Here is a 23946-nt window from a genome sequence, read left to right as displayed (position 1 = left end):
GAGGATGCATGTTTAGAATGGATCAAGGCTCTTAATGCATACCATAAGTACTATGGTTATGATCATCAGATAACCATTCGTCGAGTCGTCGAGTCTATGATACAGTGTACAGCAATGCCAAGTAGAAATGGAGGTTCTTCGTTCTAGAGAGTCGTTATTTGGGCAAGCCACCATTCCATTTGTGGGAAGAAGTTCGTTATGAGATTATGAAGATTTATGCATATCGGTATCAGCAGAAGTTACTACGTGAAAGAGCAGTGTATAAACAAAGAACGATGCGTGAAGAAGCCACTCAACGAGACGAAGCCGCTCGGCGAGAAAGAGAAGCCATAGCTCGTCGTAAACGAGAAGCCGAATATCCAAAGCGTCACATACGTGAGTGGAATTTGCAGATCCACTTAGCTATTTCTTCTCCCCCACCACCTGTTGATGATATTAGTTATCACAAAGGGGAGAAGGAAATTGCAAACACTATTGAGGAGCCAAATACTAGTGTTGACGAGACCATTATAGTTGTTGAGCCCATGATTATGTCAGATACAGATTCCATGATGACAGATACAGGATCAGAGATGGAAGATGAGAAGCCAGTGACTGATGAGGCATTGCCATCGCATGGAGAGCTTGAGCATTGCACTGAGGATATCTCTTCCACAGCCGGACAAGAGCATAGTGACAGTGTTGAGTGTCCCGTGGATATTCAGACATCTGTATTGAAGAGAAAGACATGATACTTGGGATCCCAGAACTTGACAGACGTCCGGAGCAAATTCCAATCTACATGGATGGAAGCCAATAAAGGATAGAAGTCCTCATCAGGATCGATAAGCCACTCGAGCATCTCACGGTTCTCAGGAGAGTAGAAACGTTGGATCAGAGGATTTTAGCACACTGGATGACAGCTCTGAGCCAGATACGGTTCTTGCAGATGATTTTGTTGCTGATTTCATTGAGCCTGATGAGGTACCGGCGGATGTTGATCTTTTAAAGGATGATCATGGAATGATACTGCTCATAGCTATCACGCTGATCCAGGAGGTGTATGTTGCTATCTTCCCAGCCAGTTTACTTCTTCGGAGTGGTTTGTGTTCTTATAATTCTACATAGGTGATTTCTTCCCTCTCGCTCCGTAGGCATTTCAGACGCTTCTCACGGTAGTCACGAGCATTAGACATCAGGAGTGCCTCCGACAGATTACAACTCCTGCTGCTTCAGTAGATTATGAACATATTTGATCCAGGCGAACTAGAACTCGAGGACGAGTTCTTTTCAAGAGGGGGGGGGGGGGGGATGATGCAGATTGTAGGCCCAATAATAGGCATATTTGCCCATTAGGACTTTTAGGGATTTATTTCTATGTTATTTAGTTTCTAGTATTCTTATTTCCACGTTACTTAGTTTCTAGGATTTTATTTTTCGTTTTATTTAGATTTAGGGATTTTAATTACTTTCCAGGGAATTTTATTTCAGTTGCATATATATAGGCCTCGTGTATTATTTCAGTTGCCTATATATAGGCCTCATGTATTAGGGATTTTAAGTTTGGATGAATAAAAATCGATTGGCTTCTCCCCTCTACAGATTTCTCCCCTCTAATTCTTTTCTTCTTCTACTTCTAGTTCTCTTCTCCTTCCTCTATTCTTCTCCTTCTCTTCTCTTTTTCCCCTATTCTCTTATATTCTTCTCCTTCGTTTCTCTTATTTCCATATTCTTCTTCTCTTTCTTCTATTTCTTTTCATGGTTCTACATCACATGAGGTAATTGTAAAGCTGAGGCAGTGATATGCAGAAAAAATAGAGAAAGGAGAGCCCCACCTGAAGGTTATATTAATCTAAATTTTGATGGGTCATCTCTTGGGAATCCGGGTCCAGCTGGGATCGGAGGGCTTTGTAGGGACTCCCGACGGGGAGTTCTGTGGGCTTTTGCAAGTCCAATTGGAATAACTGATTCCTCTGAAGCGGAAGTAAGGGCTGCATATCAGGGGATAAAGCGTTTAACTGTTTATTCTTATGACAGGGCAATTGTGGAAGGAGACTCTTCAAATGTAATCGGTTGGTTATCAGGGAGAGTGGATCCTCCGTGGAGATTCTTAAGTTTCTTTGAGGAAATTCATGATCTTATTGCAGAATCATCTATGGTTTGTAAGCATGTTAGGCGCGAAGCAAATGGGGAGGCGGATTCCCTCGCTAGATCTGGTGTTCTCAAAGAAGGTTTGGAGTGGTTTGATTTCCTTCCTCCGTGAGAAGAGTGTGTTGTCTTGCTGTCTACATTTCTGTTTTTCATTTTTATTGATTATTTATGTATTCTCTATGTATCTCTGATGGTCCATCTCGGCCCGTCTTCTTAAATATATCATCATTTCAAAAAAAAAAAAAAAAAAAAGGTGCCTGTTCAAGAACTTGTGTACTAGGAACTCATTTGCTTCCCTTTTTACTTCTGTTGCTTTTTATTTTTCATTTCGTAATAAACTGAAGCTACTTATTTGGAAAAAGAACATAAAAGAGAATAAAAAAAGGTTTACAATTCATCTCGATGAAATAGAAACCCATATGCAACACAAATGGATAGACTGCATGGTTGGCAACATGATAGCAATTGCATAAAAAAAGGATAAATTTTTAAATGCAACAATTTCTACCAAAAATCAAGTAAATGCTCCAAAAAAATTTCTCAAACAACCATCCTTGAACTATAATCGGAAACATCAACGACACATGGGAAAACAAACTTAATTTTTCATTTATAAGGCAATGAACCAGCAAAAGGTATGTTATGCATGAACTTCGCGGTGATGGCAAAAACTAAAGATCACAAATCTTCCTAATTATCCGCTAGGTCAAACAAATAACAGATGCACTCCAGCAGAACATCAGCCGAGTCAAAAATAAAGAGGGGCTTCGGGACATACAATAAACTAGCATATTTTCTGCCGTAGGGTATTAATTTTTTTTTAAATGGCAAAACTAGAGTTGTCATAGGGTACTAATGGTTTGAAAAAAAGAAAAAAAAAATTAAAGGGAAAACATGCCTTATAGGAGCCAGTAGGGGGTACGGCAAGCATATTCCAATCAATTTCATCAACATACTTCTTCCGCTCTCGATAGACAGCCCTAGCACTGTTGTACTTTGGTTGATAATCAGAGAGCAGTCCTTTTGCCTGCAGGAGAAGTTATCAACCAATGGTAATGGATTTGGTTCCACACAAATACTTTTTTACTGGTTATTAAAAGAAAAACTTGATTGGATATTTGGAGATAAACATATCTTAGGAATTCTGGAAAATTGCTTAATAGAGAAAGCCAAATACCATTATAAATTCACTGATGCATTACGATGCAATAATTTCATGGGGAAAGTGTTGACACTCAGACAAATCTAGAAAATTGCTCAATAGAGAAAGCCAAATAGGATTATAAATTCACTGATGCAAACTGTGCAATCATTCCATGGGGAAAAAGTTTTGACACTCAGACAAATAATCATTTACAAAAGCACTACAGGCTTGAAAGTAGTTTGAAATATACAGTGAATGTCCTGAAGAATAGACACAGGATTTAAAAGTGGAATAAGTAAAATTCCAAAGGTGGAAGTCCTAGAGAGTTGACACTTAATATAAATGTTGAATAAGCACACTACCAGAGTACGGCTAACAGAATTTTCAAAATTTTCATAGTCCTTCCAAAGCTGTTCCACGTGATGAGTGGGAGTAACAATGGCTTTTTGATATGCTTTCCGCACTGCTGTCATGCGCTGTGACTCTTCCTGTGGTGTCATAGCCTGCAAGAAAAATTTCTTTACAGTGCTGTAACAAAGACCCAACGTATGTGAGAAGCTCCTACACTTGGGGGTGCAACTCGAGTTGGGTTCAACCCAAACCCATCGGTTCAACCCGAAAATATCACATGTCAGGTTGTGTTTCAGTCGGATCGGGTTCGCTTTCGGGTTGAGAAAGTTGAACCCAAGTCGGATCGGGTTCGTCGGGTTCGAGTTGAGGAATCAGGTTGACCTGACCCGTATCAAAACCTGACATTTAAAAAAAATTACCCTTTTTCTGTTTTGTTTTTTTTAGAACATAAAAACCTAAAGGGGAAAGGTATCACCATAACAAGGTCAACCCAACCCAACCCGACTCAATCCGACCCGAATTGGGAAATCGGGTCGGGTTCAGGTTGAGATATTAATTTCCAGGTTGGGTCGGGTTAGCCTTCATTGGGTTGAGAGTTGGGTCGGGTCGGTTTCAGGTTGACCGTTTAGAGTTTCAGGTTGGCTTCAACCCAACCCAACCCGACCCGACCCGACCCGAGTTGCACCGCTACCTATACTAAAGTATAGAGCATTTAAATCCTGAGAAAAAAAGGGGATAAGATGTTAGAAAGGCATTCAACAGACCGGCAATGACTTTAGAAAGGTGATGTACTCCATCCAAATAGGTCCAGATGCAATATCAGTTCCTGAAAGCAAATTCAGCAAAACAACCATTCTCAAACCACTAAAATTTTATAAATAAGCTGAACCACTACATAAATCCATATCTAAAGATCAAGAAGACCATAGACTGAGTACCGAAGATACTATTAAGAACAGACTTATAATTCATAAAAATAATCATGCTTCTAGGACATGGCATTGAATTTCATCAAAACAATTGGAAGTGAAGGTTGGCATACTACTAAAGAGGAGATCATCTCACGGTCAATTTTTTGGAGGAGTTATAATGTGCACCTTACTGATTTTGCATGGTAACCCACCTTACTGAGAATTTAGTTCCGATAACTTTTTGCCACAATGGTTTTCAACATACAGCCTACCTAGGCTCATAATAGCTCCAGTTGAGACCCCATTGCATTATCAGCTGTGGTTATTGGTTCTTAATGTTTAAGAAATTAGTTCCAATAGCATTTATCCACAATTGTTTCAACATACACCCTACCTAGGCTCACTATAGTTCTTCAGTTGAGATCTCTTGTTAGTTAATTGCACTTGATTAGAATTTATGTAAGGGCCACTGAAAGCGACTGCTGTCAATAGAGATGCTATATTCCTATCTAATTGGAGCCTCAACTACAGATTAGAGGTCGGAGCAGATTTTAAACGTGAAGTATTTCACTGATCGGTGAAAAATTCTTCATCTTGCCATCCTTCTGGGCAGGACAGTTTGTTTGAAAAGGGAATGTATCATTAGTTCACATCTCGTATATAATGTTTTAGCATGCATCATGAAGTCACAGCAGTGGCTGCTATTCAGTTGAAACTTGATTGCAGAGGGCTATCATTTCGGTTTTGGGTTGCCATCATTTTTATTTAAGGTATATACAGTACATTTCTTTCTTTGAAGAACCTTTTGAATAATGGTTTCCTTACACTTCACATGGTGATTTGTCTGAGTCAACTCCCAGAGCACAAGTCTTTCGATGGCTATAACACTTAACCCTGGGTTCCCAATTTCTTGAGCCCACCACGCAATGGAAATCAGCCTCGAAAGGTAGTGTGGTGGCTTCCATACACGGAATGAACAATCCTAGAGCCGACCTCCTTCAACTTAGACTAATCGGTAAGGCACTCACATTTCAAACTGAACAATTCCAAAAGCGTCTTGTGGTCCACCTACCAATAGCTCGGCTGGGTGCGACTCACCGCAATTCAACAACTACCAGCTAAACAACCAATAAGCAGAACAACAAGGCAACAGTCCACATCACCATCTCTCTCACTAACTAATGCGGGTGCTTAAGAGGGAAGAAGAAGAAATTTAGAACTCAAGAACACAACAAGAGAAGAAGAACCAAAATGGGAGCAATGCTCTACCCAATTGATATTCCATCAATTACATAAGTTTATCAAAATCCAAAATCAGAACGAAGCCGATCATCATTGGATTCAACCTTTGGTGTAACAAGTGCTCTTTGTATCACCAAACTTTCTCCTTCTTCACGTTTGATTTCTTCATGTTGTATGTCATCTTACCCATCATATATGGGCTGATTTGAATCGTCAACAAGATACTCATCATTTTCTTCATCACCGAAGGCTACCACTTGCCTCTTTGGACAAGCTTTGAAACGATGACCAACTTGACCACACTTGAAACAAGTATTTGGATTGTTGAGACGATTGGGCTGATTTCCAACTTGATGTGTAAGGGCTGATTTTGTAGAATTTCTGTTGAAATATTTGGACCTTGACTTTATACCTCCACCATGTGAAGATTCACCTTTAGAAGAAGGATAGAGACTACAAGCATCCACATACTTTTTAGCACCACGACGAGCAAGCTTAGCCTCCACCTTCAAGGGTAGTTGATATGCATCATTAGGAACTCACTAGCTTTGACTGGTTTGGGAACCAACAAACACAGTCCACTAAAACTACCATAACTTTCTAACCACTTGTCCAATTTTCGAGCACAAATGCTTGTTGGAAACAACTTAAAAAGACCTACAACTTTGTAGTCTACCACTTTCCATGATTCTGCCATTTAGAAGTCCAAAAATCAGGTTTAACAAACGGGCAGCAATATTATTGCGGGAATGCACCATGGAACTCCACCAAAACCACCTAGGCATGACATGGCTGCCATGTTGGCAGTGCATCACTAACCAACCAGTAGGGCTGGCAATTTCACCCATGAAAGCGGGGATCCGCCCCTCCCCGACCTGCTTGGGGACGGGGGTTTAAAAAATTCCCCGGTGCGGGGACGGGGATGTAGTTGGCCCCGGCCCCATTAATCAATACCATTTATTTTAGTATTTTTAAGTGTTTTTTTTTTTTTTTTTGGTGAGAACTTTCTTAGGAATATAATATTAAACATTTCATTTTCACATTTGCATTTCTTTCTTTTAGGCAAGTGATTTTGGAACCACCATATTTTGATAATTGCAAAAACAAAGTCATGAGTTAGGGGAAGATACCAAAACATGGAAGTGCCAACATCATCTTAGGGCTTTTTAACTTGGTCACTTGCTTAATATACGGCATTGCATTATGTTCTGAACTTTTTTGTTGTATTGGAAACTCTCCTTTTGTATCATTGATGTTCATGCATCTCATGGTTATGTTTTCATTTAAATTTCATTTGTTGGATTAGGGAGAGAAACACCCATAGGTTAGGGACACCCAGCAACAGTGTCTAAGGGAAGTGATATATCCGCCCCTTTTGATTAGGGACACCCAGCAGTAGTGTATCAATGACTAAAGAGGGGCTGATGTTGGGGCGGGGACGGGGCGGGGATTTTATCCCCGAAGGATGCGAGGCAGGGAAGGGAAGGGAATGGAATGGGGATGAGATATTCCCCACGGGGAGGGGAGGGGGGGTTCCCCACCATCCCCGCAGTGGGGAGGGGCAGGGAGGGGGGAAATTCCCCGCAGCGGGGACGGGGTCAGGGACCCCAACATCTGGCCCCGACCCGCCCTGTTGCCAGCCCTACCAACCGGGATGTCCTTAACTGTAAAGCGGTGATGAAATTTCTGCTCTCACTTGACCACCTGACTCACTTATTGCCTCAGTCTACCTCAAATTTCACAATCAATGTAGATGTTAGAGGTGCTCATGCCAGTAATGTGTGTCAAGAGGTGGGCAGTCTTGAAGGGGAATACCCCATTCACATGTGGGGAGTTTTATGGAAAATTATGGTAAGAAGAGGCTGACAAATCATGAGCCGATGCATTTAGTGTCACCAGTCACCACCAACCTCCGGAAGCTACATCTAGCGTGAGCCGTGGGCATGACACAAAGCAATGATGAGGCAGGAACAGCAGATGGAAGTGTTCTTCCATAAACTCCAAGAGTTTGAAGATATGAAGATTTCTCCCTTTGCCAAAACATTGTAAAAAAATTTGGATCTTGTAGAGCACCCTTCATTTCTCTGATTCCATCCAAAGCCTTCACTCGAACAATCAATGAAGTCATTTCTATGAGGACTCCATGAAGACCAGTCAGCAACAGCCATCCACTTGCAGAAACCAAACGACACCCACCAATTTATTGTAAATGCGGAAACCAAAAGATATCCACCAATTTATTGTAAAGTTTCAATTGTAATCATGTTTCATATAAATGTGAGGGTGTTTATTTGGGCTTTATAGTTGTGGTTCCTGCTCTTTTTTGCTCTGATCAATTTCCCATGATGCCCCTCTCAAGCCTCAACTTCTTTCTTCTCTTACACCACTTTACTTTTCTCCCTAGCACAAGCCTGACTCTTGGACACAAATTAACTGTTAAAATAAAAAGATAAGGATATTATTCTATAGCATGGAGATATAAGAAAATGCGGAAAGCATGAACGTGATACGTACCAACATAGTTCAGCATAAAATCAAAAGCTTTCTTAGTTTCTTCATGCCCCTCTACTCCCTTCTTTTCATTCCCTTTCCTAATGAAACGTATGTAGCACCTCCTGCAGATTTGATATTAGCTGGATAATAATATTGGAAAGCACACTGATCATAGAAGAGAAACATTAGCTTCTTTATGACTTTGTAATTACTAGTTTTATATGGGGGGATTTATTTCAAAAAAAAAAAAAAAAGTATTAAATGGGGAGATACACACAACATAGAACGGCACTCCACTATTTTTAGACTTATCATGTTGGCTGCTAGACACTAACACTTTCAAAAAAAGATATTAACATCAAATCAGAAAAGTTTAAAATAAATAAAGGGGCGTATGTACCTCCTACAATTTCTAAAAAAGCTATTAAACTCGTGCGCTTCCAGTCCTCTTTCTCTACTGGTGCTGACAAAACACACCTCACCACGCTAACACGGACGTATGTACTGTCCGCATCATCATCCACTCTCGAACATACTGGGTCAGAAGGTTCAATGTCCTGCTCGTCATCTTGAACCCCAGACGGGTCACCGAGCTCGTCATCTATGGTCAAGGAGCAATGTGGGCAATGGGACGTAATATGACCCTTATTACGACAGTAAAAGCACTCAGGTCCAGACTGACCTTGGCATGAACTAGAAGGCGCGGGTATTCTATCCCTGCTAGTGATAACTGCCTCGTTGGGGTTGTTGCTACCTCTGGAAACACTGTTTTCACTTCTAGAGACAGCTGGATCCGACTGGCTGACTCCGCTAGTCATCTAAGACAAGCTGAATCTAGACGACTTGATCACCCTAACCTGAGGTCCCTCCTATTAAGTTGGGTAATCTAAGATATCTCTCAATTTCTAACGCCTTATGATAGGCTTCTTCTGCAATGCCAGGGGAATGTAGAGTAACCTCCCTTTTAATCTCGTATTTCAACCCATTTATGAACCCCCAGCTGTGACATAAGGCTCTTCAGAGATATTGCATCTCATAGAGAGCTCCTCAAATCGGAATAGCAAGTAACAGTATATGACGCCTGTCTCAAGCTAAACCATTGGTCCAACAACTGCTGCCTATAGTAGGAGGGAAGGTACTGCTCTTTTAACTTGGTCCTCATCTCATCCCACAAGACAATGGCTCCCCTAAATATTCTAGATTCCTCTGGACGCTCTGCCAATACCACTTGGCAGATCCCAGTAACTTCATCTTAGCAAACCACGCACAATGGCGGTCAGACATGTCAAACCACTCAAAATAATCTTCTAAGTCGGCTAACCAATCTGGGAAGGCATCAGGGTTCAGCCTACCATCAAAACTAGGGGCATCAACCTTAACTTTATCAGTGATATCCACGGGCTCAGCGTGGTATCGGACTTGAACATGTCTCTAAGGAAGGGTGGTAGATGCCTATCTAGGAACCTACCATAACGTCGTGGTGGCAGATGAACCTCGGGTCATCTTGAGGGAAAGATTCAGCTTCGTCGAAATCCTCATGGTGGGGTTGCCAACCATGGTTTTAAATTTCCCCGAAACGACAGAAATGTTTCAATTTCCATCCCCACCGAAAAGAAATCTACATGATTTCCTTTCATGCCATTAGTCCCTCGAAATTTTGACCGAAATACCTGAAATTCAACCAAAATTCCCAAAATTCGACTATAATTGGAGAGAGAAAAAAATAGAAAGATATTATTTTCATTTCATTTCATTAATGTAGAGAATGATATTTGGTAGGCAACATCATTGAACAGCACAACAAAGTAATATATCTTATGCATGGGATGTCATATTGGCATGGGACCAATAATACCTCGTAACTTTGTAGTATTACATAGAGTTGGGGTCCTTAGAGGGGAGAATGGTCATTGTACTTTCTTACACTTCATTATTTTGTACTTCTTTATTGACTTGACTGTTCTAGGCATGTGCGACAATACATGTCACTAGGTGTGCAATGTGATTAAGCCATTTTTTAAAATGAAAAAAAAAAGCCATTAGGGATGAATTTGTTGCGTATGTTATGGTTTCTAAGTATTTATTTGTGCTTATCTAGCATTTCCCAAAGTTTCTTCTTAAATTTTCATCATTTGCATATGTTTTTTAAAGTATTAAGAAATTCATCATTTGCATATGTTTCCATGCGTTTCCGTGATTTTACAAGATTTCCACCAAAATTTCCACCGAAACCGAAATGTTTTCATTTCGGTGCCGACCAAAACCGAAATTTAAAACCTTGTTGCCAACAAGGGAAAGCCTACCATTATTACCGTGCACATGACTCTCTAAAAGTGCGGAGGATGACGACCTGATTGGCTAGAGGTCCTAAAGGAATATGGGGTTGGCCTTCATGGAGTGCATGCCCATCCATATAAGGAGTAGACATGTCACCCAATTGACTCTCTAGAGGCTGCTTGCCTATCGCTATGATCAATTGCCTGACATCCTCATGGATTTGCTCTACTAGTTCCCTAAGAGTGTTCATTTTGTCTTCAAGGGATTTAATTCAGTCCTCCATCTTTTTGTGTGAATGGGTGTGTATGTTCATGAACTACGACTAAACAACGGTGGAAGTTGATAATATACGACGCAAAATGTAATAAGTAAATTGACTAAAACTACGCTAATGTAGCATGGGGAAGCAAGAAAGTAATGAAAACAACTACTTGAAGTTCATGTATCAAAGGGGTTGCGAAAATTTCAGCAGTGCAATGGGTTATCAAAGGAATGGGTTTTTGATGATAGGAGGAGTTCGATGTGGGCCCGTTTGCAAATTTAATAATGTATCTACTAATATATATATAAGTCACGGGTTCAATATATTCATTATAGAAGATGAGTACCTTAGCTATAATAGTCCCACATCGGAAGCGGAGAGAGAAAGTTCTTGGGTCATATGTGTAGACCCTCATTCCCTATGTAGACGCGTTTTCTGCGGGAAAAAAAAACCGGGGAGGGCTGTGGCCTAGAACCGGAAAATATCTACATGGATGGTCGGGGCGTTACATTAGAGGCCTACTGATTGCCTAAGATCTTTCGGTCTTCCTGTGAGCTTTCCTAAACCAAGATATGGCAGAAACTGCGTGCAGCGTGCAGATCGGTGTCGTAAAAGTAGTGTTCAAAAACTCCTTGACTCGACAAGGAACTCCCCCGAGTCGACTCCTTTTTGCCTTGGCCGCGTTCCGCATTGCACCACATCCGCATTCCGCGTTTTGCCCTACATAGTCATTAAACTCCTTCGACTCTCCCAAGTTATGACCGCGTCAACCTCGTCAACCGCATTCTTGGCCGCGTCCGCGTTGAGTCGACAAGGATTTTTCCTGGCCGCGTTCCGCGTCAAATCCGTGTTTTTAAACACTGCGTAAAACACCTCCACAAGTATTTTGTTGCTTCTCCTCGGTCTACAAACTGGGATCGGCGTGATCCAACTATCTGATGTCTCTCTGATGTCAAAAGGAACGTACAGCTTTTCGCGAATTGCGGATCGGACATCAGGTAGGCCCCGATCGGTGACTGGAATACGATGAACGAACAAGATTAACCCTAGATCTAGATTGGTGCTTGTTGTTTGCTACTGAAACTTAGTTGTTGCGATCTGTAGGTCATCTAGAGCAACTTTTGTGGTGAAGTCAGAGAGAAAGTGAGTGAGACTACAGAGAAGGATAGAAGAGAGTGAGACTAGAGAGGAGAATTCTCGGATTCTTTTCTTTTTTTCGTCAAAACTTGGTGTGCAAGTCACCTCACCTTCTTTTACCTTTACCTTTTTCTTGCAAACATGTCTTTGTTGCTGTTTGTGTTGGGTTTGCTGTAACCTGAGGCAAAAACAATTCCCATCCGTAAATACAAGGCAAAAAAATAGCGGAAAAAAAAACCGACTCAGTTAGTTGCACATAGCAACCAACAAGGTATGGCTGAAGAATACGTCGAATGGAAAGGGGGCACCATGGCAACCGGAGATGGCGGACGCGGGCGGTGGCTGCTCGATGTAATCCTGAATTGTGAAGTCGCGACGATTAGACGACCGGAAGCTTGAGGAAGAGGGAGCTTGGTCTTGCGAGGGAGAGAAGGTATGGTTCTTTGAGAGGGCTTTGATGCGGATATTGGTTGCGTTTGGGTTTGGGTTTCAGATTTCAGTCGGGATTGGGTCTAGGGTTTTAGTAGGGGATTCGGGTGGGGAAGAAGGAGGGGCTTTTAGTTGGACAAGATTAGGAAATTTGGGATAGGTGTTGCAGATGAAACAGTGAGGTGATTAGATGGGTTTAAAGGTGTCGACTACGAATGGTTTTGAAAAGGGCCTTTAGGTATGTTTGGATGGTGTTTGACAATGACCATGAGAATACAGCTAGGAAAATTGAAGGGCTTCGGTTTCTTATGTCCTGGGGCTGATGCTTGCCAATACACTAGCTAGAAGTTGAAGATAATTGTTAACTGGTAAGTCAACGGGGAAGGGAGTCGCTTCTTCTCAAATTTTCACCACGGACGGATCTTCAACCTTTGATCTAATACCACTTTGATGCAGGACTGGGGAAGGGAAGAGAAGAAGATGAGGAGAAGAAGAGAAGAAGAAATAGAGAGAGAGAGAGAAATAGAGGGGAAATAACAGCAGAGAATATGTATTAATATTATTCTAAAAAGTACCCAAAGATCAATACATCAGGCCTATATACAGGCAACAAATAAAATAAAATAAATAAGGGAAAATCATTAAAAAAATGCAAAGTTTATGCGAAATTGTGAACAAAGGGTAGTGATTTGAAAATTATAAAAAAGGTGTTGTCAGGTGAGAGAAGATGGCTTTTAGGACAAATATACCCCTCATAATGGTTCCGGGGTATAAAATGTGGTTCCCTAATGGTTCCGGGGTATAAAATGTGGTTCCCTAGTGGTTCCGAGGTATAAAATGTGGTTCCCTAATGGTTCCGGGGTATAAAATGTGGTTCCCTAGTGGTTCCGAGGTATAAAATGTGGTTCCGTAGTGCTTCCGGCGTAGAAAATGTGGTTCCCTAGTAGTTCCGGGGTAGAAAATGTGGTTCCTTAGTGGTTCCGGGGTATAAAATGTGGTTCCCTAGTGGTTCCTGAGTAGAAAATGTGGTTCCCTAGTGGTTTCGGGGTATAAAATGTGGTTCCCTAGTGGTTCTGAGGTATAAAATGTGATTCCGTTGTGGTTCCGGGGTATAAAATGTGGTTCCGTAGTGGTTCCGGAGTATAGAATGTGGTTCCGTAGTGATTCTAAAGTATAAAATGTGGTTCCCTAGTAGTTCCGGGGTATAAAATGTGGTTCCCTAGTGGTTCCGAGGTAGAAAATGTGGTTCGCTAGTGGTTCCGGCGTATAAAATGTGGTTCCCTAGTGGTTCCGGAGTAGAAAATGTGGTTCCCTAGTGGTTTCGGGGTATAAAATGTGGTTCCCTAGTGGTTCTGAGGTATAAAATGTGGTTTCGTAGTGGTTCCGGGGTATAAAATGTGATTCCGGGGTATAAAATGTGGTTCCGTAGTGGTTCCAGAGTATAGAATGTAGTTCCGTAGTGGTTCTGAGGTATAAAATGTGGTTCCCTAGTGGTTCCGGGGTATAAAATGTGGTTCCCTAGAGGTTCAGGGGTAGAAAATGTGGTTCCCTAGTGGTCCTGGAGTAGAAAATGTGGTTCCCTAGTGGTTCCGGAGTAGAAAATGTGGTTCCTTAGTGGTTCTGAGGTATAAAATGTTTTTCCCTAGTGGTTCCGGGGTAGAAAATGTGGTTCCCTAGTGGTTCCGAGGCATAAAATGTGGTTCGGTAGTGGTTCGATGGTATAAAATGTGGTTCCCTAGTGGTTTCGAGGTATAAAATGTAGTTCCATAGTGGTTCCGAGGTATAAAATGTGGTTCCGTAATGGTTATGGGGTATAAAATGTGGTTCCTAGTGGTTCCGAGGTATAAAATGTGGTTCTCTAGTGGTTCCGGGGTAGAAAATGAGGTTCCCTAGTGGTTCGGGGTATAAAATGTGGTTCCCTAGTGGTTCCGAGGTATAAAATTTGGTTCCCTAGTGGTTCCGGGGTAGAAAATGTGGTTCCCATGCCGGGCCCGTACGGGCCGGGTCGACCCGCGTGTCACCCGAATTTTTGCCATATTTTTTAAGATGTTTTTGGGAAATATTATCCGCACTACCGTATTTTGATGAGGGCACTCCTCACTTTATTAGAAGTACGGTATGGCCCGCACCATAGGATGATCCAAACCGTCCATTAGATGGGCCACAGCCTAAATAGGTTGTGCCCCAAAAAGCATTTCCGTAGGTTTATCCTAACCCTCTGATCAGAATGTTAGAGGGTTGGTCCTAACCCTCTATAGATCGGAGGTTAGGATCAACCTATGGAAATGATTTTTGGGACACAACCAATTTAGGCTGTGGCCCATCTAATTGACGCTTTGGATCATCCTATGGGGGGCCATACCGTACTTTTAATTAAATGAGGAGTGCCCTCATCAAAATACAGTAGTGTGGATAACATTTCCCTTTTTTTGTATGGGAATTTGCTAGCCACCTTTGCCGAGGCAACTTCCCGGCTTGTGGCCCATCCTTTGATGCAAAGATTGGCAGAAGTAATATGGGTGCAAAGGTGGCTAGCAAAAGCATAATTGCAAAAAATAGTAATCATTACTTGCAAAAATTAGTAATCATTACGAATTTGTGGCTGAAGTACTAAGTTTTAAATGAAAAATTACGAAAAAATGGCAGCAAAGTATTAAAATTACGAAAAAAAATACCAAAATGATGCACTAACATATGACAATTACCGAACTACAAAGTTTGACTGTCTTCCGTCAGAAGTCTGACTCGGAAGTCCGAAGTTTTGTTCGGACTTCCGACGGAAGCCAGTAGAATAGGGATAATTCCAAACATTTTTATTTTCAAATTGAGTAAAAATTCGAAGGATAATAGGGATATACATTGTGATCTTAGCGTCATGCAGGCAACCATAAATTGAAGCTTGATTTTGATATTTTAGAATAAAAAAATGCAAAGAAAATGGATTTATCTTGAAAATGGAGAAAACAACAAAATTCAGTTTTAAGCTCAAAATTCATTTTCTTTGCATTTTGTAACACTGCTTCGATAAGTATATTATGAATAAACCCTCATGATTACCAAACCCTGTTGTAAATGGCAACCTTCAAAACCCTTCCATGGAGTTTTCCACGTTAGAAAAGTCTTGAGAAAGAAGAAGGTGGTAGGTGAGAAGGTAATAAGTGCATAGGGATAGGTGCAAAAAGGTGGAGAGAAAAAAGAGGTAGGAGGGGTATATTTGTCCTAAAAGCCATCTTCTCTCACCTGACAACACCTTTTTTATAAATTTCAAATCAATACCCTTTGTTCACAATTTCGCATAAACTTTGCATTTTTTTAATGATTTTCCCAATAAATAAAAATAAACTCCCTAAAGACCATTATGCCCTTACTGGCCCCACGAGTGTGACCCCTCTTAGAATAGGTTTGAAGCGGGCGCCTACGATCCCTATCATCATGGTGAGAGCAAAGGGTAGAGAAGGAACAAGGGGTCTTAGTTAAGGTGAGGATAGGTGTGGTAGTAGTCGACTGGGGGAAGGAAGGAGAGGTGGTGTGGAGAGGAGTTGAGATTAGAGGTTTTGGGTGTCGATGATTCGGGGTTTGCGGCAAGGAAGGTTGAGAGAGAGGGTTTGGCCGAGATATAGGGTGCGGTAAGGGTTTGCGACGGAAGGCGTGTGCAGTTAAGGTCAAGGTTGCCAGAGCGGGAATCGAAGGCTGTCGGGATGTTCGGAAGCGGGAATTGTGAAGTCAGCGGAAGTCATCGGAGAGTCGCCGGGAAGTCGCCGGGGAATTGTCGGGAAATCGCTGGGGAGTTGGGCATCGCCAGGGAATCTCCGGGGAATAGCCGGGAAATCGTGTTTCTCCTAACATTAAACCACGGATCCCAAAAGTAGGAATCGGGTTTCCGGGGAATCATAAACCGTGATTCCCAAAAGTGGGAATCGGGTTTCCGGCGAATCCAAACCGGGATTCCCAGTTTTTGGAGATTTGAGAAGATTCCCGTTTCGGATTCGAGATTCCCCACTCCCAGGGAAGAATCCTGCTTCTGTGGTTAGGGTTAAGGGAGAGTAGATAGGGACTGGGGTGGTGCGTTTGGGAGACTAAGATGAGATGTGGTAGTGTGGCTTAAGGCAAGTTGCTTGCGGAGTGTGGATGGTGGCAAAGTAAGAAAAAAAACAAGAAAGAAAAGGAGGAAGGGGAGTTGCAGTTAGGGGTTTCGGGTGTTGAGGATTTGGGGTTTGCGGCAAAGGGGATTGAGAGAGAGGGTTTGGCCGAGATGTAGGGTGTGGTAAGGGTTTGCGAATGGAAGGGCGTGCAGTTAGGGTTAAGGGAGAGTAGATTGGGACTGCGGTGGTACGTTTGGGAGACGAAGAGGAGAGGTGGTAGGGTGGCTTATGGCTAGTTGGTTGCGAAGTGTGGATGGTGACAAAATAAATAAAAAATCCCCAAGAAAGAAAGGGAGGGAGGAAGAGAGATTCCCCATGGCGTCTTCTCCTAAGCTATGGTTCAATCAAGCTTGGGAGCAAATTTGCAATCCTCAAATTGTGTTCTCAGGCCAACGATCTTACATTTATAGACAAAAATAACTCCTAATTCTAATAAGACTTGGACATCTAAACTAAATTGAGCTTGTAATCCACTAATCCAACACAAATTGGAACTCCTAACACGACTTAACTAAAAAATCTCTACAAACTAAATATATAGCTAGCTCATGGACACACATGGGCTGATTTTGATAAGTACTTACTAATTTTAGTGAATCCAACCTTACTAAATTTAATAAATATGAACTTACTATATTTAGTAATTTTGACAAAGACCACCCAAAGGGACTTTAATGCCCCCCACCCGTCTTCCCCGAATTTGATATTTGCTCCTTAAAACTAAAATCTCGACCTTAGGATGGTCTCCATCTGTATACCTTTACAACAAACAGCTACACACTCTTGGTATGGAGTTCCAAGAAAGATTATATGCTGAATTCTAGGACTAGCACACCTAAGTTACAATAAACCACCCTTAAAAGTGGGTGGAATGTGTTGAGGTCAAGGAGTGTTTAACTCCTCGAAATCTTCCATACAGAAAATGGACTAAACTTAGATAGGTGTCATAGAGGAAGCCCAGTTATGAAAATCTACTCAGGTTAAATGTACTGAAATGCCCAAATCATCTGATTTTATAAGCCTGCCCTGAATGTGAAGGACTCAACCAATGTTGAATTGTTAAGGTTACAACCTTTCCTCTTGGTACTCGATTCATAGACCTGCCTATCCCCTTCCCTTACAAATATAGAGAGAAATGTAATGCAATATATGAAGAACTTGCGAGGACTCACGTAAGTTATAAATTCCATTTCGTTTTTTGTTTCGTGTTGACGACCAGAACGGAACGTTTCGGTGTTTTGTCCGTTTCGTTCGAAACTTTTTCATTCCGCTACGACGAGGAAAAAAAAATTTAATAGTTAAAAATATGAAAAAATTCTTAAAAAATCAAAAATTGTTAGAAAAATATAACAAACAATTAAATGAACCAAATATGTAAAAAAGACATCTTTATTAGTTAAAAAACAAAGTTTGAATTGCTTAGTTGAAGCTTAGAGTGAAGAACAGTATGTAGGAAAGTGTAGTAGTGGAAGTTGTAAGAGAAAGGTGAAGGACAAGTTGGTGGGGAAAAATGGTTAGAGGGGTATAAATAGAGGTGTAAGGGTTTTGGATGCGAAAAGACGTAAATAACTCTTCCAACGGCCATAAAATGGTCATAAACGGTCATAAAATGGGGGTAAAAGAGTCAAAAAAGCAATCCCAACGGCTATAATGCCATTGCCATATTTTTTCGAAAATTTTACGCATTTTCCGTCAATTCCGGACGAAACAAGGCATTCCGCCCATTTTGTCCGGAATTCCAGGCGGAACGGAAAATATGCCCAAACCATTCCGGATTCCGAGCCGGAACCAGAATTCCGGTCCTTTTCGGCCGGACAAAACGGAATTGATCACTTAGGGACTCACTATTCACTAAGCCCATACACTTAAGATTTACCAATCTTGGAGAATCTTAAAATAGAGGAACTTATGGCAACACCTGATATTCAAAGAGGTAGCTAAAAAATGGCTCAACCATCAGTCAATTATGGCGCTATCTGAAGTAGACTATCTCGGACTGATTTCCTATCTGGAGATTTTTTTCGCTTGCATTCATCTTTGGTGATGCTTACGGTTTTGGTAAATCTTCTACAAGAGTCTCTTACTCTCTACACAATACATATATATATATATATATATATATATATATATATATATATATATATATATATATATATATGTGGGGAAAGTGATTGTGAGCGGCCCCTCATATAAGCTTATATGAGGTGACCGCTACAAATATGGTGGGCCCACATTTTTTGGGTGATCCGAACCGGTCATTTGATAGGCCCTGACATAGATAGAGGGGTACCCAAAAAATTAGCTCCATAGGATCATCCCAACCCTTCGAACTGTGGAGGTGAAAGAGGGGAAAATGGGCGGTATAAATTTGCCCAATTACCTGTCCATTTTCCCCTCTTTCACCTCCACAGTACGAAGGGTTGGGATGATCCTATGGAGCTGATTTTTTGGGCACCCCTTATCTACGTCAGGGCCTATCAAATGACCGGTTCGGATCACCCCAAAAATGTGGGCCCACCATGTTTTTAGCGGTCACCTGGGCCGCTCACAATCACTTTCCCCTGTGTGTGTGTGTGTATTGTTTGCATTTTGCAAACAATATCTAATAAGATGTCAATCTCTGTTTGCATTTTGCATTTTGCACTCTCACGTGTTCCATATCTAATAAGATGTCAATCTCGGTTTGAAGACATTTACAACAAAGATTCCAAATGAAACTTTTGTGAGAATGTATAAAGCTAATTTTAGGTCCAACATAATGATGCAATTGTTTGGTCATATGTCTGAGTTGTAATCTCTGTCAGTGCTTCATGTGTGTTTTTTTTTTTTTTTTTTTTTTTGGGGGGGGGCGGCTGTTTCAAGCCCTCCTGTTTTTCTGTTGTTGGTTGCACAATGGTGTGAGCCCTGTCTCTGTTTTTTCATTTCCCTTTTCCAATTCTGTTTTCGTTTGTTTGTATTTCCCTTTCTTGTTGTTGCTGCTGCTTCCTAATTTAATATATTCATCTATTCAAAAACATGCAGATGCGTGTGTGTCTTAGAGCAGCACTATTAATACAACACTTCTGACCTCAAGCTGGAAGGCCTTGCACCAGCCATCAGTACCAGAGAAAGATTATAGTCTGAGAATCTCGGCTCAATCTCAAATACAAATATAACGATCTCATACATGCAAGTAGGTTGATCGTCCTACAGGCTACAGGTATGGAAATAGGAGAAGGTTCACTGCTTTCCTTGATAGATAAGTTCACTTGCGAGCAAGATTAAGAAATAATATATTGAGCAAAAGGAGATTTGATTAGCAACGTTAAAGATTATAAAACCAAATGATAGCATTCTCAACATGAGCCATATTGAGCTAAAGGCAAAATTCTTACCAGAGAGAAATCTGTAGGCAGTTCAATAGACACCGACTGAATATTTGTTTTGTCGCATCATCATTGTTTGCAGCCATGTGTGCCTCCACATACTGCTTCCAAAATTTTGCCTGTGAAAAGGTTAAGCGTTAAGACATATTATGATACAATACCACACAAAGTTTATGACATAATAGACCTTTGCATCTGTGAAAATCATTTATCAAATAAATATTAAGAATTTAATGAAAGGTCAAATTCAACAGATGTAACAAATTTCAATTTTGGACTTGAGCCCCAGACCCACCAGGTAATACGTGAAAGCTCACAGTAGACCACGGTACTCCATCACTACTTACAAATCCCAGATGAATAGAGAAAAAAACAGGTGGTGATGTAGACCCTTGTAAATATAACAAAATTTTACTTGATGTTCTCAAAACCCTACTATAACTTACACATGGACACTATCTTGGTCTGACATGGACATACCCTTAATCTTTGTGTAAAAGTAATATAGCATAAAGCATTGCAGATATATAAATTTCATTACATGACTTCGGCGCCAGCCCGGATTTCGTCCAAAATTTCGGAATTCGGCAATTTCTATTTTATTTTTTTTTAATTCCCGAAAATTTTGCATTGCTACAAAATTTCAGCCGAAATTACTGAAATTTCCAAATTTTGGCCTAAATTTTGGAACAGGGCCGAATTGTTTTTAAATTACCGAATTTCGGCCAAAATTTCGATTTCGGCCACTGCCGAAGCCGAAACAGACACCGAAACTGAAATTTTTAAACCTTGATTTCATAATTCACCCAATGTTTGATCTAATTGTCAAACCATCTCAATGATCCGAACTGTCAAATCCATCATTTCTTGGATGCGTCAAAATCTGAAAATCTCGTAAATTTCTGATCTTAAACTTCCGATTAATTGCATTATTTTCAAGGGTCAAAATAGAAATTTTGACAATCCACATGAATGCAATTCATTGAATGGATAACATAATTCAACCAAGGCAATTTAAGTGGCTTAGGTTGTGGGCCATGGTACGAAATAGGTGTAGGTCATGGTGAGTTGTGGCCCCTAGGTGATGTAGACAGGTGGGCCCTAGATGATGTAGACAACCTCCATATCTAGTATACAAAAAATAGAAAGTCTCAAAATTGAAAGTATCCAAAAATGGAAAGTGCTTAAAATAGAACTTACTCTAAAAATAAAATCATAAGGTTAGGAGAGAGTCCTTAGTTCCAAGGCTTTCAAAGCCTCTTTTCGATTGCTAGAGACAAGAATATGTGTGCTCAACTGCTTTGAGTGGGTGGGGGGAGGGTAGTGTGGAGATGGGTTTTCTATATAGTAACATTACGGTTGTGAATTTGATTGTCTGGTTAACCTTTGCATTTTGGAAGATTGTTTTGTCTCTCCATAAGTCCATATGCAGGTTTAGTGTAGGGTTTGGATCTCAAATCCAAGGGATGACCTTATGGTTAAATCCTTTTATAGGCACCTCTCCTAGCCAGCACCTTCATCCTTCCCTTCGAGCACAGTTAATGACCTTGGTTCCTATGAGGATTCAAGCTTTTTGTTGAACGGTAATGGTCAAAAAGAACAACACAATGGATAGATTCAAGAAGTGAAACTTTCATAAGGCGAAAATGTGTGTTATGTGCGGTGAGTAGTTATTGATCATCTTCTCATTCACAGCAAAGTAACTCAGGAGATTTGGTATAAGGTATTCAACTAGTTTGGCTTGTAGAGGGTAATCAATGAAGCACGGATACACGTACGGGGTGCGGGTATGACACGATACGGGTACGTGGATACGTGATTTTTTAAAAACTAAAATACAGGTACGTTGGGGTACGCTAAATATAATATATTTTTATATTTTATTATATATTTATAAAAATTAAAAAAGTAAATATTTTGTTAAAGAAGTCAAACAATTTAATTGGAGAATAATCAAATAACAATAACATCACCAAAATCTAATATTACTTCACAAAAATCGAATATTACTTCTAAGTTTTAGGTTTTTAACTACGGGATATATATATATATATATATATATATATATATATATATATATTATAGATATTTTGATATATTCACCCCCCCCCCCTCCTTTTTGTTAATTGGGATAGCCCCTCTATTGTAAATTTGTAATTTTGGATTTAATTCGAACCGGATGCGCACCCGATACGTACCCAAACCCCCAAACTAGATTTTCATTTTGTTTGTTGTTTGGGTGTGTACACGCACCCAAAGAGTACCCAAGAGCACCCGCACCCGATATGGGTGCATGGGCCTCCAGAGAGTACCCGTGCTTCTTAGTGGGTAATGTTGAACTCTTTTTTTTTCAAATGTGGGTAATGTTGAACTCTATCATGGCATTGATGGAAAGTTGGTTGGTGAGTGGTTTAGGCTCTTTAGGAAAGATTCTTTGGGAGCTTATTCCTTTCCTTTTATATGGGAGGTTTGGGGAGAAAAGAACTCTAGTACTTTTGAAAACATCCACACTATTGGCTGGTTAGTTTGAAGGATTATGTCCAATATGGTTAATTGGGTGTCTACAAGAAAAGAACTTTGGGGCTACACCTGGGATCAGATTTTGAGGAATTGGAAGATCATCACAATGGGTGGTATTCCTAACACTAAGACGATAGCTACACGGTGACCTCCTCCGCCTAATTCGATCAAGTTGAATGTCGACGGTTGCACTCTCAGCAACCCAGGAGTGGACTAGGATCTGTGGTGGTCTCTTGTGATAGCAATGGTCACATTCTGCATTCCTTCTCGAGGGTGATTGGTCATGCGGACTCATCTGATGAAGAGATTAGAGCCATGCATTTTGGTATCACCATTTTTACTAGCCAAATGCGAAGAAGATTGGAGTTTGAGGGGGATTCCTCGAATGTCATATCCTGGGCGGAAGGAGACACTAGCGGACATGGCATCTTGCGAATATATTGATGATATTCATGAGAGGAGTGGAGGTAGGGAGATTACCTTTTCACATATTCCGAGATGTGAAAACTCTCTAGCAAATAGGTTAACTAAGTTTGGCGTTTCTAGACTTTCACTATATTCGGCATCCCTTGCCCCCTTGATGTGCATATATAAGCTTGTTTGCTTTGAATAAATTGTATGCTATCATTATAAAAATAATATATAAGTTACATAATCACATAAAAGGCACAAGAGAAATACAATCCATACATTGTTTGCAGTATTAACATATCCCCCATCCAAATATCCAATACAAGTCAAAAGAGCGATCACGAACAAAATGCCCAACCGCATTTGTCGACATTTCAATCCCATAATTTCATAACCAAAATGATCAGAGCTCACAAGAAGTACCATGGTTCAAAATCATTACAAGAAAATTAAAAGTGAAGTCAATTAAGAGAGCTTACAGCCGTAGGAAATGTCGAAAGGAGTTGCTCGTACATAGGCGCTGCCTCCGAAATTGGTAGAATCTGTAGCAACCATATAAATTAAATTTAAAAAAAAAAAAACAGTACTTTGAAAACACCATAAATCAACAACTAGATATATATATCAAATCTAATTTAGGGTTGTTAGGATGAGAAAAATCCCACCTGAGCCTCATTGGCAAGAATTTCCGCAGCTTCAACGTTGTACTTATCATCAACAACGCTATATCTTGCTTTGTTATCCTGCAATAAAATCACAAAAACCATTTTTAGTGAAAATCTAACCCTAATAATTGAGATAAATCATGGAATAGGTTCGAACTAACCCTCGGCTCAGCTTTACTGCGATCTTCACCTGAATCTCTTCCTTCGTCCGCCATTTTTCGGATTTACTTTTTCCTTCTCTTTTTGTCTAGATCATTTCAAGCCCTAAAATACCGAATAATGAATCCAGATAATCCAGGTTCTAGTCGGTTATCGAGGTCGATTTGAGAACATTTTAGGGTTCCAACATCTTTGAAAGCAATTTTAGAGCGGGAATGAGAAGAAACTCTGCGGGAGATTTCGGATCTTTTCGGGGTCTCCACTTTCTGCATAAGGAAAAGTAACGAGGGTTTCCTCACTACAAGGTC

The 23946-nt window shown here is 40.6% G+C and overlaps 1 protein-coding gene across 1 annotated transcript in view; it reads right to left on the bottom strand.

Annotated features, from left to right (window-relative positions):
• CSTF77 (Tetratricopeptide repeat (TPR)-like superfamily protein) overlaps positions 1 to 23938 on the bottom strand; it is a 98013-nt gene extending 74075 nt beyond the window's left edge. Inside the window, exons 1-8 of the mRNA XM_077392826.1 lie at positions 23641 to 23938; positions 23480 to 23557; positions 23294 to 23356; positions 19893 to 20002; positions 8293 to 8393; positions 4390 to 4451; positions 3637 to 3777; positions 3029 to 3157 (exon numbers count right to left, since the gene is read on the bottom strand). Coding sequence (XP_077248941.1) covers positions 3029 to 3157; positions 3637 to 3777; positions 4390 to 4451; positions 8293 to 8393; positions 19893 to 20002; positions 23294 to 23356; positions 23480 to 23557; positions 23641 to 23694 — 738 coding nt within the window. The 5' untranslated portion in view covers positions 23695 to 23938. The remainder of the gene's footprint in view (positions 1 to 3028; positions 3158 to 3636; positions 3778 to 4389; positions 4452 to 8292; positions 8394 to 19892; positions 20003 to 23293; positions 23357 to 23479; positions 23558 to 23640) is intronic.
• Between the last annotated feature and the right edge of the window lie 8 nt (positions 23939 to 23946).

Source organism: Tasmannia lanceolata, unplaced genomic scaffold, assembly GCF_043159265.1.
Source record: "Tasmannia lanceolata isolate RefF3 unplaced genomic scaffold, GAP_Taslan_0.1 ptg000012l, whole genome shotgun sequence".
In the NCBI taxonomy this organism is placed as follows: domain Eukaryota; kingdom Viridiplantae; phylum Streptophyta; class Magnoliopsida; order Canellales; family Winteraceae; genus Tasmannia; species Tasmannia lanceolata.
Note: the sequence above shows the minus strand (reverse complement) of the source record. Positions and strands in the feature narration are given on the sequence as shown.